The sequence below is a fragment of the Pezoporus wallicus genome, unplaced genomic scaffold (genome assembly GCF_028554395.1).
Source record: "Pezoporus wallicus isolate ANWC-B61680 ecotype Strahan unplaced genomic scaffold, APGP_CSIRO_Pwel_v1 contig_3365, whole genome shotgun sequence".
In the NCBI taxonomy this organism is placed as follows: domain Eukaryota; kingdom Metazoa; phylum Chordata; class Aves; order Psittaciformes; family Psittacidae; genus Pezoporus; species Pezoporus wallicus.
In genome coordinates this window covers 1,969,551-1,984,223 of record NW_026640883.1, presented here as the reverse complement: position 1 = coordinate 1,984,223, position 14,673 = coordinate 1,969,551, and the positions used below count along the sequence as shown (strand labels likewise).

The following is a 14,673-nucleotide window of genomic DNA, read 5'->3' as shown; positions in this document are numbered from 1 at the left end:
AACAGTCGCATACCCACCTTAATGTTTTAAGCTTCTTATGGAATACAAATACATGTTTATCTTTTCATCTAGTCATTTTGACTTAAAACCATTTACATAAAACTCAGTATCTGAGTTTTAAAATTCTATACTACATACACATGTAAAAATAAGTGAAGATAACAGTCTTTATTAGCAAATATTCTTTATTATTAGTTCCTAAGGAGTTTAAGAACATGGTAATTTTGAAAATGCCAATTACTTACTTTATAGTAAGGTTGAGTATGTTTATGTTGTTATTCTTAAAAGACCTGATGCAAAAGTTGGGTAGTACATCAGAAACTGAGCTCTGCATTGGAAACCAGTGATTGAAAATAGTTGCATATTTAAAAAAGTAAATTTTTAACTGACCAGAGAATTTTCTGTTTCTTCTTCTTCATCCTCATCTTTACCATCTTCGACTTCTTCTGTAACTTCAGCCTTAGCTTCTGCAATCAGTTCTCTTATTGGTTTATTTGAAGTAACAGTAACAAATGGATGCTTGTGAAAATAAAAAATAAGAATAATATTACATGCTGACTTCATTGTAAACAGGGGAAAATTGCAACTTGAAAGAAAGATTACTTCAGAGAGACGTTACTTTGTTTCCTTCAAACTGGAAGGTTCAGAGTTAGCATTAATCATAACTGTCCTGATGTATTTTTTCTGCAGAAGTTTTAAAATCAAAACATTTGTATTCAAATATACCGTGTAAGTCTAACAAACTTGCTAAAAATACAGATAATTCATTTGTACTGACCTGCTTCACAATCCCAAGAATAGAAGTAGAAAGATTTTTTAAAAGCTTATTTTTCCTGGAAACAAGTTTCATTTCTTTTCTGTTCCAGAGTTAAATTATTTCCTGATAAGCTTTATCTAGAAATATTCTGCTTTGTTTTTAGAACAATTTTTCCTCTCAAAAAATAGAATTCAGTATTTTTCTTTAAGACGAAACAGCTACTTGTTCTTCTCCCATTGTCTGAATCTTCTTTCTCTGCTTGGCCCTGCTGCTTAAATCTATTCAAGATATGCCGGATGTAAACTGGATAAAGTAAATTCGTGCTGACAGAATCAAATGTACCTGGTCACATCTATTCCTGCTTAGCTATTCTGCAGTGACAGCATTACAGAGGAAGGCTGAGGACTAAAGCTTTTAAAACACCTGTCAGCAATGGACTACTTATGTAAATACCTCCTTCCTCCATTATAAGTATCAAAGTATAAATACTTATGCGGAATAATTAAATTACATACGAATATGTCAATGCCGAATTTGATCTGCACTTGGTATCATTTAATCAAATTTTACAAAATAAGGATCAATGCAACAATTTTAAAACCATATTGTGTCTGAACAATTAACCTGAAATTATTTATAGAGTATAACACTGTTCAGCTTTAAAAAAAGTACAAAATCTCCTTGCTTTCAAAGACTGGTGCTGAACAATCCAACTCTCCCTACCTGCAGAAGTTGAGTCGCACTCCACCTTGCATCTACATTCTTTTCCAAACATTTCTTCAGAAAATCTTTAAAATCTGATGACCTACACAAAAAAAAGCAAACAGGCAGGGGTTCTTCTTTTGTCTTGTGGTACAGTGAAATATTCTTTTGCTTTCACATGCACCTAACGCTGCAGCTCCAGGTCCTTCTAGTGATTTAGGACAACAGAAAGGTAGTACACGAATGCAAAGACCAATGTGGCACAAATACAATCTTTAAAATGTTTTGTCCATTGATAGAAGAGTTTACATTTGGCTCTGGATTGATAATACAACACATCTGCTGCACCACTGAATCACATAAAGATATTAAAAATGATCAAATAGTATATGGCTTCTAAAAATGTTTTCTTAGTATAAAAATAAATACTTTAGTCTCCATTCATCTGATCTTGTTTTTCAGATGGTCTTCAGATCTTTTCCTGCATTTGTAAAAGCTATTTTGTGCATATTTTAATGCTAAATCTGCCAAATATTAGAAATAAAAGCTTCTATACAGAACTACAACAAAAAGACCACAGTCCATCTACGTATCTCCTTATACAATTTGTATACATACATGTACAAACATTGACAGAATAAGTACCTGACTTTATGCATTAAGCTAGTCCCATAAAGTTCAACAGGTCTATGCCCATGAACATTAAGTTAATCAAATAAACGACTTAGCATGCCTTGTATTCAAAATCTACAAATTGGGCTGAGAAAGTTGTAAATAGAACACTCACCATTTTGAAGGCTGTGCTAATGTAGGTGGATCGGATTTTGCTATTTTCAGAAGCACTCGCATTGGATTTAATTCATGATGAGGTGGCTCTATTTGAGCCATTTCTATTAAAGTAATGCCAAGAGACCAAATATCAGCCTTGTAATCATAAGGCCTGTCTTTAGAGGTCTCGCACATTACTACTTCTGGAGCCATCCTGCAAAGAGAGTAATGAAATACTGCATTAGAAAATACACTTTTTATCAATTCTGAAAAAAAACCCCAAACCAAGGTTCTAAATAGATAAATTCACTGAAACATTTTAAGAAGCACATTCTATTTTCACTAAATATATTTACACAATATTGTATGAAGCTTGTAGTAGTAACAGCAAAGGAAATACTAAGATATTAGTACTTCAAAGTCAGCAAAACAACGCACTTACCAATATGGTGTACCAATAAAAGAATCTCTTCTTTGTACTGTTCTTGTGTTTTTAGCCGATACTCCAAAATCCGCTTAAAGCAAACAGTAAAATGCTATTAAATGGGTGGTGGAAAATATATTTTTATGTTTTACAACTATTTTTTTAACATTTTATGTTTCAGAGCAAAAATGTACGTTTTGATAATTGAGCACAAACATTCCATAGCATTTCTAATAAAAGATATTGAATAATAATAACGATAATGTTATTCTCCATTGCTATAATAAAATGTAATGCTACTGTTGAGCTGTGTGGGATAAGATGTAACATCCAATCAAAAATCAACTTTGCCTTTGCAATTAATATTACTTGTCTATGAAGCACTACGTTTCTCACTTAGAAAAAAAGGACAACTTTGAAATAAGTGTTATATGCTTACTATAGATGTAACTTTCTTAATGAAGACCTAGAGAGCAGAGCAAATGGACAAGACAGCCACATGTCTTCAATCTGCACAAAACCCCTGTACAATCTGTACAAAATTACTTGATGAACTCAACATTTCCGAAGCCTAATTTCACTCTGTGGGGAAGAAAAAAGGCCTAAGACAGCTATCTGTCCAAATGCTAAATCTGAAACCGTGAGGGACTACAGACACAAAAATAATAAAACTCAAATCCTTACACAAATAAATGCAATGAAGGAAATTTCAGAGAATCATAGAATCATTAGGGTTGGAAAGGACCTTAAGATCATCTAGTTCCAACCCACCTGCCATGGGCAGGGACACCTTACGCTAAATCATATCACCCAAGGCCTCGTACAACCTGGTCTTGAACACTGCCAGGGATGGAGCATTCACAACTTCCCTGGGCAACAAATTTCAGTGCCTCACCACCCTCACAGGAAAGAATTTCCTTCTTACAAGCAACCTAAACTTCCCCTGTTTAAGTTTTAACCCATTACCCCTTGTCCTGTCACTACAGTCCCTGTCTTCATACGGGAGGTGCTCCAGTCGCCTGATCATCCTCGTGGCCCTTCTCTGGACTTGTTCCAACAGTTCCATGTCCTTTTTATGTTGAGGACACCAGAACTGCACACAATACTCCAGGTGAGGTCTCACAAGAGCAGAGCAGAGGGGCAGGATCACCTCCTTCAACCTGCTGGTCATGCTCCTTTTGATTCAGCCAGGGATATGGTTGGCTCTCTGGGCTGCAATCGCACACTGCCAGCTCATGTTCATTTTCTCATCTATCAACACCCCCAAGTCCTTCTCCGCAGGGCTGCTTTGAATCTCTTCTCTGCCCAACCTGTAGCTGTGCCTGGGATTGCTCCGACCCAGGTGTAGGACCTTGCACTTGGCATGGTTAAACTTCATGAGGTTGGCATCAGCCCACCTCACAAGCGTGTCAAGGTCCCTCTGGATGCCATTCCTTCCCTCCAGGGTATCAACCGAACCACACAGCTTGGTGTCATCGGCAAACTTGCTTAGGGCGCACTCAATCCCACTGTCCATGTCACTGACAAAGATGTTAAACAAGACCAGTCCCAACACCGATCCCTGAGGGACACCACTGGTCTCCAGCCGGACATTGAGCCATTGACCACAACTCTTTGCGTGCGACCATCCAGCCAGTTCTTTATCCTCCAAGTGCTCCATCCATCAAATTGATGTCACTCCAATTTAGAGACAAGGATGTCATGTGGGACAGTGTCGAACGCTTTACACAAGTCCAGGTAGATGACATCAACTGCTCTACCCCTGTCCATCAGTTCTGTAGCCCCATCATAGAAGGCCACCAAATTGGTCAGGCAGGATTTCCCCTTAGTGAAGCCATGCTGGCTGTCACCAAGCACCTTGTTGTTTTTCATGTGCCTTAGCATGCCTTCCAAGAGAATCTGCTCCAAGATTTTGCCAGGCACAGAGGTGAGACTGACTGGTCTGTAATTCCCCAGGTCATCCATTTTCCCCTTCTTGAAAATGGGGGTTACATTTCCCTTTTTCCAGTCATCGGGAACTTCACCTGACTGCCATGATTTCTCAAATACGATGGCCAGCAGCTTCGCAACTTCATTTGCCAGCTCCTTCAGGACCCACAGATGGATCTCGTCAGGACCCATGGACTTGTGCAAGTTCAGATTTATCTACCTTTGTTTTATAAATATTATTTGTATTTGTAAAAGAAGGAATTATCCATTCCTGTGTGTGTCAGAATCAAAATACAAATCGTTTATAAGGAGTAAAATGCTCATTTAAGGGATGCTTTATTTTCCAAAACTAAAATACATCCTTTTTTAGAAAACTTAATTAACAAACCTAATACGTTATTAAATGTATGTGTGAAAGAAATCTCCCCATGATCTGAACTGTGAAGTATCCTGACAGCCTGCACAGTGCTGTGCATTAACCAAGCTTGACAAAATCTTAAAATAGTTCCAGCCTGTATGAGGAGCCAAGTCATGTGAGGCAAATAAAATGCACAGAAACAAATGTTTCTCTCTCTGACCATGAGACTCTTACTAAGATCTGAGATTTCTTTTACAGTAGTACTAAGATAGTGGTTCTATCACTTTTATAAAAAAGGCCTATGAGACTGAGTCCATCACTAAATTTTCAGGCTTCCAAGAAAACCTGTAACCTGTAAAGTTACATGTACTTTGTGGATGAAGAGAAAGGTACATTCAAGTATTAACGTACAAGTAATGATCTGCAAGGGAATCCACGCAAACTGCAGAGATTCACTTAACTGATCAATGTAGCAAAAGCAGGTTCTTAAATATTCTGAACTTCTTAAGAGAGATGATGCACTATACCCCACAGAGAGACTGTGATCAATACAAGTTACGCAGCAGTTATATTTATGAATTTGGACACATCTTGCTTACACTTAAAAGGAATGTATGCAGCAAGGCTGGGAAATGTAGAGCCCCACTTCACCGTGATCTTCTGATTCTCTTTGACTTTACCCTCTGTGTAACTTGTATCCAAATAAACACAGCTAAACATGTAGAGAAACATGTCTGAAACCTGAACGCAAGCTGCTATGTCAAGGAATTATGACAGTGGTAAAGCCACTGTAAAGGCTGACAGCTTATGCACGTTTGCCCCTGATGAAGCCCTAACAAAGTGAATGTAGACAGTTCCTATGACTTCCTGGCTGGCTGAAGGGGTGCTATTCAACAGCAATAGTCCTTTGTCAGTTCTTCATGGAGGAATCCTCATGGATTCCCTACCACATCAGAAGGAAAACATGAATGAATGCTTAAATTCAGGTAAAATATATATATATATATATAAAAAAATCAATAATAGTAAGCATGTATCAATTTTCTTCCAGACTGTTTTATCTTAATTTCAGTGCAATGAACAATTAAGAAAGGCATGAAAAAGCCTAAATTGAGTACATAAGATTATTACTTCTTTCTCAATAATAGAAGAGATAACAGTACTAGGTACTGGGTTTTGGTGATACTGAGCGATGTTCATTTTCTAAACTAGCGACTTCAAAGGGAAGTTCTGATGTTACCACAGTAAAGATAAATACAATTAAGAACACATACTAAGAAACAGTTGGGCCTGTGTCTGACTTTAGCCAGCTTAGTACAGATATTGGTATGAGTCCTACCCCTGCTGATTTTTAAATCTGAAAGATATGTCAAGTATGGTTATGGCATTTACTCAAGCTTTACTTTTTTTTTGTAGCGAACCTTGCATCCGAAAACACTCTCCTTATTAGACTGATATTTAAATAGATAAATACTGAATTCTGCCAAGCTACAGCCGAAGGAAAATACAATTATAAGACCATGCGAAGTTCTGGGAAAGACTTTTATATGCAGGATGTTTACCTAGTTTAATGTCTCCATCTAATGTGAAAAGAATATTGCCAGCTTTTAGATCTCTGTGGATGATCTTATTTTCATGCAAGTAGTTCAATGCTTCCAGTGTCTGCCTGCACACCACTTTGATCTGCGGCTCTGTTAATGGCCTTTCAAGCTCTACAGGAGAAAGAGACAGAAATAAGCACAACATTTTTGTGTTTTATGTGTTCATAGCAAGCTGTATAGAAGTATCTGTGAAAATTAATTAATCTGACAGATCCTTAATATCATATGTCATAAAAATTTCTACCTTAACATACTTGCTCCTTTCATTAATAATGTCATCCCTTGTACCCAAACCCCTCCTCATTATGAACGTGGCATACCTACCTATCTGAACTGCGAAAAGGCTATATAGTTTAGAGACTGGTTCTTTTGTGTGGTACACAGAAATGTTAAAGACTAGATCCTTTACTCATTACATTCACCTAATTGAGGAATAAACACAGAAAAATCTAACTTTAAGGTTTATGCAATGTGCAAAAAATATCATAATGTAATTTGGAAGATGGCAGGGAAAGAATGAGGTCCTGAAAAGGGCTCACAACAGAGAGCTCAATAAGCATATGAGGACAACTCATCACATTCATTAAAGGGTCAAGACAAAAATGTGTTTTGAAATGTAAATGAATACTTTAAAGATGAGAGAAAATTAATTTAACTATAATGTCCACAGAGAGAGGTGTAAATCCTAATTTAAAACCCCCGACATTCGACACAGAGCACACCAATTACATAAATATTTGCATTTCAAAACAATATACATATGAAACAAGTCTTACAATATATATTATAATTTTAAGATGTTATGAAGTTTATTATTTGAAACAACTTATTTACCCAACATTACTGCATCTACTGCTCCACCTGCACAAAATTCGATCAGGATCTGTATACAAACAAAAGAATACACAAATTACAAATTAAATAGTTCTGCTGAGCTGAACCTTGATTATGGGAGCATTACTGGAAGACCAGAATTTCAGACTATTTGGCCTTTACAAATTATTTACCTAACCTCAGCAAAATATTGGTTACCCAATAGTAACTGTTACCCAGCTAAAAGTAGGGCTTATGTTGCTCAAGCAAATGATTTGAAAAATGCTTGAGGATGCTCAGACAAAAGTTTTAATCAAAATATAAAATTCCATAATAAAATTTATAATAAAACAGTCAGCTTCTACCTGACTCACTTTAATGTGATTTACACAATCCCTACAAACTCAGTTCTTAATTATTCAACTGTATTTCTGTATTATAATCTGACTGAAGGTCAAGAACAAGAGCCGTATGATTTCCCAGTAGCAGATATCACCTGTATTTTTTCAAATGAGATGAAAATAGGGAAAAATACTCTTAAAAGTTAACAGAAAATGGTTACATTCAGACGCTTACATGAATCTTCCTCCATTTTCATTGATGCCTACAATATCTAATAATACTAGAACTCCATCTTCAGTTTTCAGTTTCCATTTGAAACAAAAATAAACTGCAACTATTTTGGGGCACAAACTATGCTGACATGTAGGACAGAAAGAACATAGACAAAGGAGAAAAAAGTACACAAAGAGAATGAGGAGAGCAAGAAAGAGGAAAGGTCATCCAGGACTGACACCCTTATGTGTTTTTTCTTCTTTAAATTGAACTTTAAGCATTCAAAGACACTTTTCAGTCCAACAGCTAATGAGTATTCCTTGTCAGAATCCTAATGGTCAATATTCTGGGAAATACATTAACTTTTTCATTTAGAGTACTTTTAAAAGCAGGAAAACTTTCCCATAAAAGAGGAAAACTCAAATTATACCTTTTACCTTGTACCATAATGCTTTTTCTCTATATATACACCACCTATATTAAATATTACTTCAAATTGGTATTATAATTAATCCTTACAATGGTACTAACAAATACATAATGCAACACTTCGTAAATCCCTTAAACCATTATTCCATTTTCATGCTTCTACATACTTACTGCCAAGTAGTTTAAGTGTAGGAATTTGTAAATACAGAATTTCTCTCTCTAAAATCTGCTGTTTGGTTTGACAACCTGACAAAGGTCTCCATGGTACAGAAATTGTTTCTAAAACTGGAAAGCAAAAGCATATTCTTTTGCCAACTATCATTCTTTTCTTTTTTCCTCCACTAAATTCCGTTTACTTACCACATCATTATAGCCTTACCTTTGGCCCTTCCTTGTCTCTGCACCTCACTGTAACTATATAGCTACAATTTTAATTTCAAACTATTTACTCCTCTTCTACCTTTATTCTGCTAGTGAAGCCTATCAACTCAGTTTCATATTCTGCCCCTATGCCCACCCGCTTTCATGCTGACCTATATGCATGGGAATCTTTTCAGTAATCCACTGTTTTATACAGTATCATTATACACAATCTGAATTACTCTGCACTCAGATCACACAAGGTTTTCACAAAGCTTATCAAAATAAATCTACATCAGGAAACATGCTATTACACTTCTAATATTTTTGTGCTTAAAGGATAATGCATGTTTGTAAGACTCGAAGGAGATTTACTTGTTTTAGGTATCTTTTCAAATTATAAACTCTTAAAAAAACCCATGTATTCTCTGTACAGTTCCAAAAGCACTTGAAATATTACACTGCATTGCCTGGAAGAAAAAAAATTGTATTTTCATACTTAAAGCTGTTCAATGCATAAGATACAGCAGAAAAGTGATGTATAATCATATGTATGCTCCCTACTAGATATAAAGGTTTTAAGTAAATTAATTATGATCCAAGTCTTAGTAAACTGTCCTTCCTGGAAGTATCAATAGGCTCATTCTAAAATACCTACTTCACAGGCTGACCTTTTCAGCATATTATTTATTTTTCAGCTGCAGATTCTGAAATCTCACCCTAAATTGTGCTCATGTAATTACAATCTGAGTCCTGCCGCTACAAATAAGCATTAAGAACTCTCTCCACATACCAAAATGCACAAACTTCCAAACTGTAGATTCAAACTCCTGACCAAATGACTCAGTGTAGCTCAATTTGACAATTTCCTAGAAGTCATACCCATGATTTATAAATTTGTTTTGAAGCTGAACAGTTATCCCAACAGCGACAACCCAAAAAAGATGTGATGGACAAATGATCTTTAAATGAAGAAAAATATGCTTTTTACTTTTGTAGAATTTACTTTTGAAGTAAGTAAATAGAAGAAATAATACCTACCCACAGATTGTTTTCATAGTAGAAAGCATCTAGGAGCTTAACAATATTAGGATGATCGCAGGATGCTAATATATCAATCTCAACCATGTAATCTTCAAGTTCTTCTTCTGATTTAGTATCAATCACCTTCGCAGCAGCCAGAACTTTCGTTTCTTTGTTCTGAGCCTACAAAAGTCACAGCAAATGTACACGTGTGAATTTCACCAGATAACTGTCAGCAGGAATAAACCAAAAATAAACAACAAAAACCCCTCTCTGGATAGTTCTGTACTGCTTTCCTACCTTTAGTTTGATTCTCTACAAAAAGAGAAGACCTGCATATTAAAGACTAGATAAAGTCTAGCAGAAAAGAGGTTTAGTAACTTTTCTCATGGTCAAGAAACAATGAGAGCCAGGAATATAAAAATAATTCTCATCACATTCCTCAAACCATCACGCAGTTAACAGCTGAGGGTTGTTACTATTTTGTACTCTAAAGATAAAAGTTTTGTGTTGCTCCTCAAAAAACTACCTATTAATACTTGGCAAGAGCATGAAGCATCTATCCTACCACCCTCTCTCTCATTTCTGAGTGCACATTCTTGCCCTTCTGAGGATCCCCACGCTGGGGCAGCACAGCTGTTCGCAAAGCCACAGAGAAATGCAGCTCCTCTACCAGTAATCAGTAGGTTAGGCTCTTCATCCAGGGGCTGTATTCAAGCTCCCACATTACAAAGCTGCCAAGCCATCATTAACTTGTCTGGGCATTTTGCTCTCTTTGCTTCAGAAGTTCAGAAGGACTTCCACAGATGGCTACTCATTGAAGTTAGCCACACTGAAAATGCTGCCTGCCTCTATTACTCCGCACGTCAGGACTTGGGAGAACTAGAACTTGTGTAGTGATAAATTCAATGGGAGAACAAGTAAGAGGCAGGAGGAAAACAAAACAGGTACCCAAGGGGATAAAAAATCCAAGCTAAACAAAACAAACCCAGGCATTTCTACTATGCATTTAAATAGTCTTGGCTTTTTTTAAACCTAAGAACACACAAACAACTAGGGTGACTATTATTTAAATAGCAAAAAATTCAGAAACCGGTTGCTCTGAAGACTTACTCACAGAATATTGCTGAGACACTAATCCAGCAAAACTAGGCAAGGTGAGATTATGTTTTCCTTTTAAATATGTGGGCCATAAAGCAAATATCAAACACCTAGCCTGTATGTGTACATACACACACAAAATTATACACACTTTCTAATAATTTTACTGCAAGTTATGCTTGAAGGAATACTGTAACAACTTGGAATTAAGTAAACTTTAAACAAGAAAGTGTATTTTTCTCAAGCCATCATAAAAACATTAGTTTGTCAAAGCAATTCCAGTCTGAAAAGTGGTCACCTTTTGCCTCTGAATTAATGAAGTTGTAAGACTGAGGCTGACTTCACCATTTATAAAGACCTGGAAGAAAAGGCCTGGATTTACTTCACCTAGCTTTTGACATTCAAATTAAATTCAGTGAGAAGTAGGGACATATGCTCTCTCCAAAGCAGCAAGAGACAAGAACCTGCAGGGGCAATTCTGACTCCTGATGTAAAGCATCAAAAGCTGGCTCATCCTGTCTCTCTGCTGGGACTGCTGGTGCAACCCACGGGGCAAACCTAGTTGAGATGAATCCAGGACAGGACACAGCAAGAATCCCCAAACCTGACTTTTGTCACTTAATCTCATTATCAGACTAAAGCCGATGACAGACAGCAAGTAAGAATTCTTCTGAATGACTTCCAAGATCTATACTTTATTACTTTCACAGCCATAAATAATTTCCTGAATGTGGCAAAAGAGAATAAAAGATTTAAGATAAACAGTTATGATAACATTCAGTAAAGCAACAGTACCAGTTATAAGTATAGTCCTGGCTGATTCATCATATGCTGAGGGTAAATGTTTTCTGTAACATTCATTTTTATCTTGATATTCTTTCCAAAACAAAAAAAAAAACAAACAACCATCTTCTCAACCTCAATATTTGCCCTCTCATTTTTAACAACAGAGGTACAGGATCCATGTAATATTATTGTTTGAAAACAATAATAGTCTGTTGTTTTCCAGCACATATTCTAATAATCAAACATTCTAATCCAACACACATCCTAATAAGAAAAAAGTCTGCTTCACAACACAAACTTAATTTGTTTTGGTTTCATGCCTTGTAGCAAGAATGTAAGACCAACCTTCCTATTCCAGAGCTGCACTGTAAATTAAACATGAAAGGTAAAACACGTCTGGTTCCACAAGAGAATTAGACTTGGTAGCTTTACATGTACAGAAAATGGTTGTTAAAATACCTTTCTAGGCAACTCAAATATTAAGTGAAAAGTCACATTTTTACAGCCACACACTCCACTGTACCTTAGAAGGACACTTAGAGGGGAAAAAATCCGAAATTAATCTTTACACATATTTACATGTAAACCATATAATGGTAGTAATACTTTGTTTAAATAAAACTATTTTTAAAGTCTATGCCAGGTGACAGTAACAGATCTTACTGTTTTTCACATTCAGCTTCACCTGACAGAAAGAAGCATTGGTAAACTACTTGCTAGGTAGTTTGTTGCATTTACAGCATATTTTAGTTTTTTTTTCCTATTGACAGAGTACTTTGTATCTTGATTTTTCCCAGATCCTTTTGCTTGAAGTAACTAGAAATCTGCTTTGCGCAAGCTTCTTTTATTTTCTCCTTGTGGTAGCTCTATTAAAACACTTCATTTACAAACCAGAAGTGATTACAGAGTTGGTATGATTATCTTTATGGATATCTTAACAATTATAAACAAAACAAATGTTTGCCTTTGTTCCGACTTGAGATAGTAAAATTTTGTAGGTCTAGATCCAGACTTTTTTTTAAGATCGCAAAAGAAAAAAGCTTTATAAGTAGAATATTTCCACTGGGTATTTCTGAGGCCTGACCAAACATTTTAAGCATGCATCAAATTACACCTGAAAATAATAATAATAAAAAATCTTTATATATTTTAAACATGATTTTTAAAGTTCTTTTTGAATAAGACATTACCCATCTCCACCCAGCAGTGCACTCTAATAAATACTATCTACGCAGCTTACTGTAAGAAGTATGTAAGAAATATGCTCTTCTGAATTGGTAGGAGAGGTTTTTTACTGCTCATGCACAGGATTTATGCAGCACTATATCGTATGAAAAAAAAACAAAAAAAACCCTCTGGATTAAGAGGAACAAAAAGCATTTACAGCTTTTCGTGGGCATGTTTGTTTTTTCTAGACTTTGGCTGAAGTCCTTCTTCTGCCACATAACATTCTCCAAAGGTCAGGGCAGGAGCAACAATGACTGTGTAGATGCAGTCTTGATTTGCATATACTCATTTTGCATTTGGGTACATGAACATTTAAAGACAAATAAAAACTTATGCTACTCAGAGGTTCTGCTCTTTCAAAGTATGTCCTGTATCAGGAACCCAGTAGTTTCTTCCTATATTTCAGCTTTCAACTACCAATTCAAGTTATTCCAAATGCCTTGCTTAAATACATTTGATTCTGCTTCCGTGACATGTCATTTAAGCTTCAGTCCTAAACTAAGAAATCCAAACTGGCACCTTCAATGTTCAATCCTGCCTTATGTAGAAACAGGAAAGAAAGGGGGACTAAGCTTTTCCTTCTCTGCATTAGCAAAATTTGATCTTTTAAAAAGATTTATACATAGTTGCTGAAAACTGGAGTAACTCATTCCCCCAAGACCTGACTAATGGAATATGACATAGCTATTATTAACTTTTATATGCAACAACAAATATGGTAATCCTTCCACCAAAACTTCTATTTGCATTATATATTTAAGGTTACTGCAGAAATGTTAACTTACAGAGAGACAGCATGCACAACTGAATAGCAAACTGTATGTTACAGCATGGTTCTAGCAATGGATGGCATAGTCTCATTAGTAGAAAACACAGATACTCTTATTCTCCCAAGATAAAGTCCTTTTAGAAAGATGGGCTGCAGTTTTGCATAGAATAAATATGATCTTGTAAATTAAAACTTGCAGACTGTTTTTCTTCTGTGAACCTAAATCCCTCACACTAAAATGGCAATACCTAATGCACAAAACCATAAAAATTTGAAAACGTATCAGTACAAGAAAGAAGAATAACCATCCTACACAAGACTAGGATCCGTGAGCATGTGAAATTAGCAACTCCTCCCTATCAGTGCTGGGGTTTAATACAGTATCATATAACCACATACAAGTTCCAGAGCCAGAAGCTTTGTGAAGAGGCTGATAACAGAATATTAAAAGGCAGGTTTACTGCCTGGGCACCCAGCCAAGAAGCTGCATATTCCCAGCCATGGGAAGGCAGGGAGAGCAGAGCCACTGCTCCAGAGTAATAGGATTACAGCTTGGAGATAACTTGTAGTCTCTCATCTTTAGATAGGCAATATGAATTTTCAGCCTAGGTTGTGAGGAGCCGTTTTAGTTTCCTATCACCAGCAAATGTTTCCTTCCCAACCGTGCAGTGCAGCATGTAGACATCTAAAAATTAACCACCATTTACAATTGAACAGTTAAGTGCATCCTCCATCTATTGTTCAGCCAACTGGAAACAAAGCTGAGATAGGAGGTAGAAAATTGCTCTTCACCTTTCTTGCTGAAGCCTGATCTCTTTTGAGATCTTACGTAACCACATGGCATGTTCTGCAGGCAGCAAAACAAATCAATTAAGCAGCTCTTCCTTTCTGACTCACTCTTCTCAACTAAACTGCACTTATAATCATAGACCATCAAAAAGTGAAAAATACCCAAATCCCTTCTCAACAAATGATGTTTTTGCAGGTAAAAAGCTGCACTTTGTGTAAACCTGTGACTGCCAGATCTAGATCCGTATACTTTCTGATGATGTGTAAGTAATCGGTACTGAA

The 14,673-nt window shown here is 36.2% G+C and overlaps 1 protein-coding gene across 4 annotated transcripts in view; it reads right to left on the bottom strand.

Annotated features, from left to right (window-relative positions):
* The window catches only part of SLK (STE20 like kinase), a 48,726-nt gene that overhangs the window by 17,691 nt on the left and 16,362 nt on the right, over positions 1–14,673 (bottom strand). For all 4 annotated transcript variants that reach the window (XM_057421092.1, XM_057421094.1, XM_057421093.1 and 1 more), the window contains exons 2-8: positions 9,738–9,902; positions 7,374–7,422; positions 6,501–6,650; positions 2,670–2,742; positions 2,247–2,441; positions 1,481–1,562; positions 391–519 (exon numbers count right to left, since the gene is read on the bottom strand). In XM_057421092.1, coding sequence (XP_057277075.1) covers positions 391–519; positions 1,481–1,562; positions 2,247–2,441; positions 2,670–2,742; positions 6,501–6,650; positions 7,374–7,422; positions 9,738–9,902 — 843 coding nt within the window. The remainder of the gene's footprint in view (positions 1–390; positions 520–1,480; positions 1,563–2,246; positions 2,442–2,669; positions 2,743–6,500; positions 6,651–7,373; positions 7,423–9,737; positions 9,903–14,673) is intronic.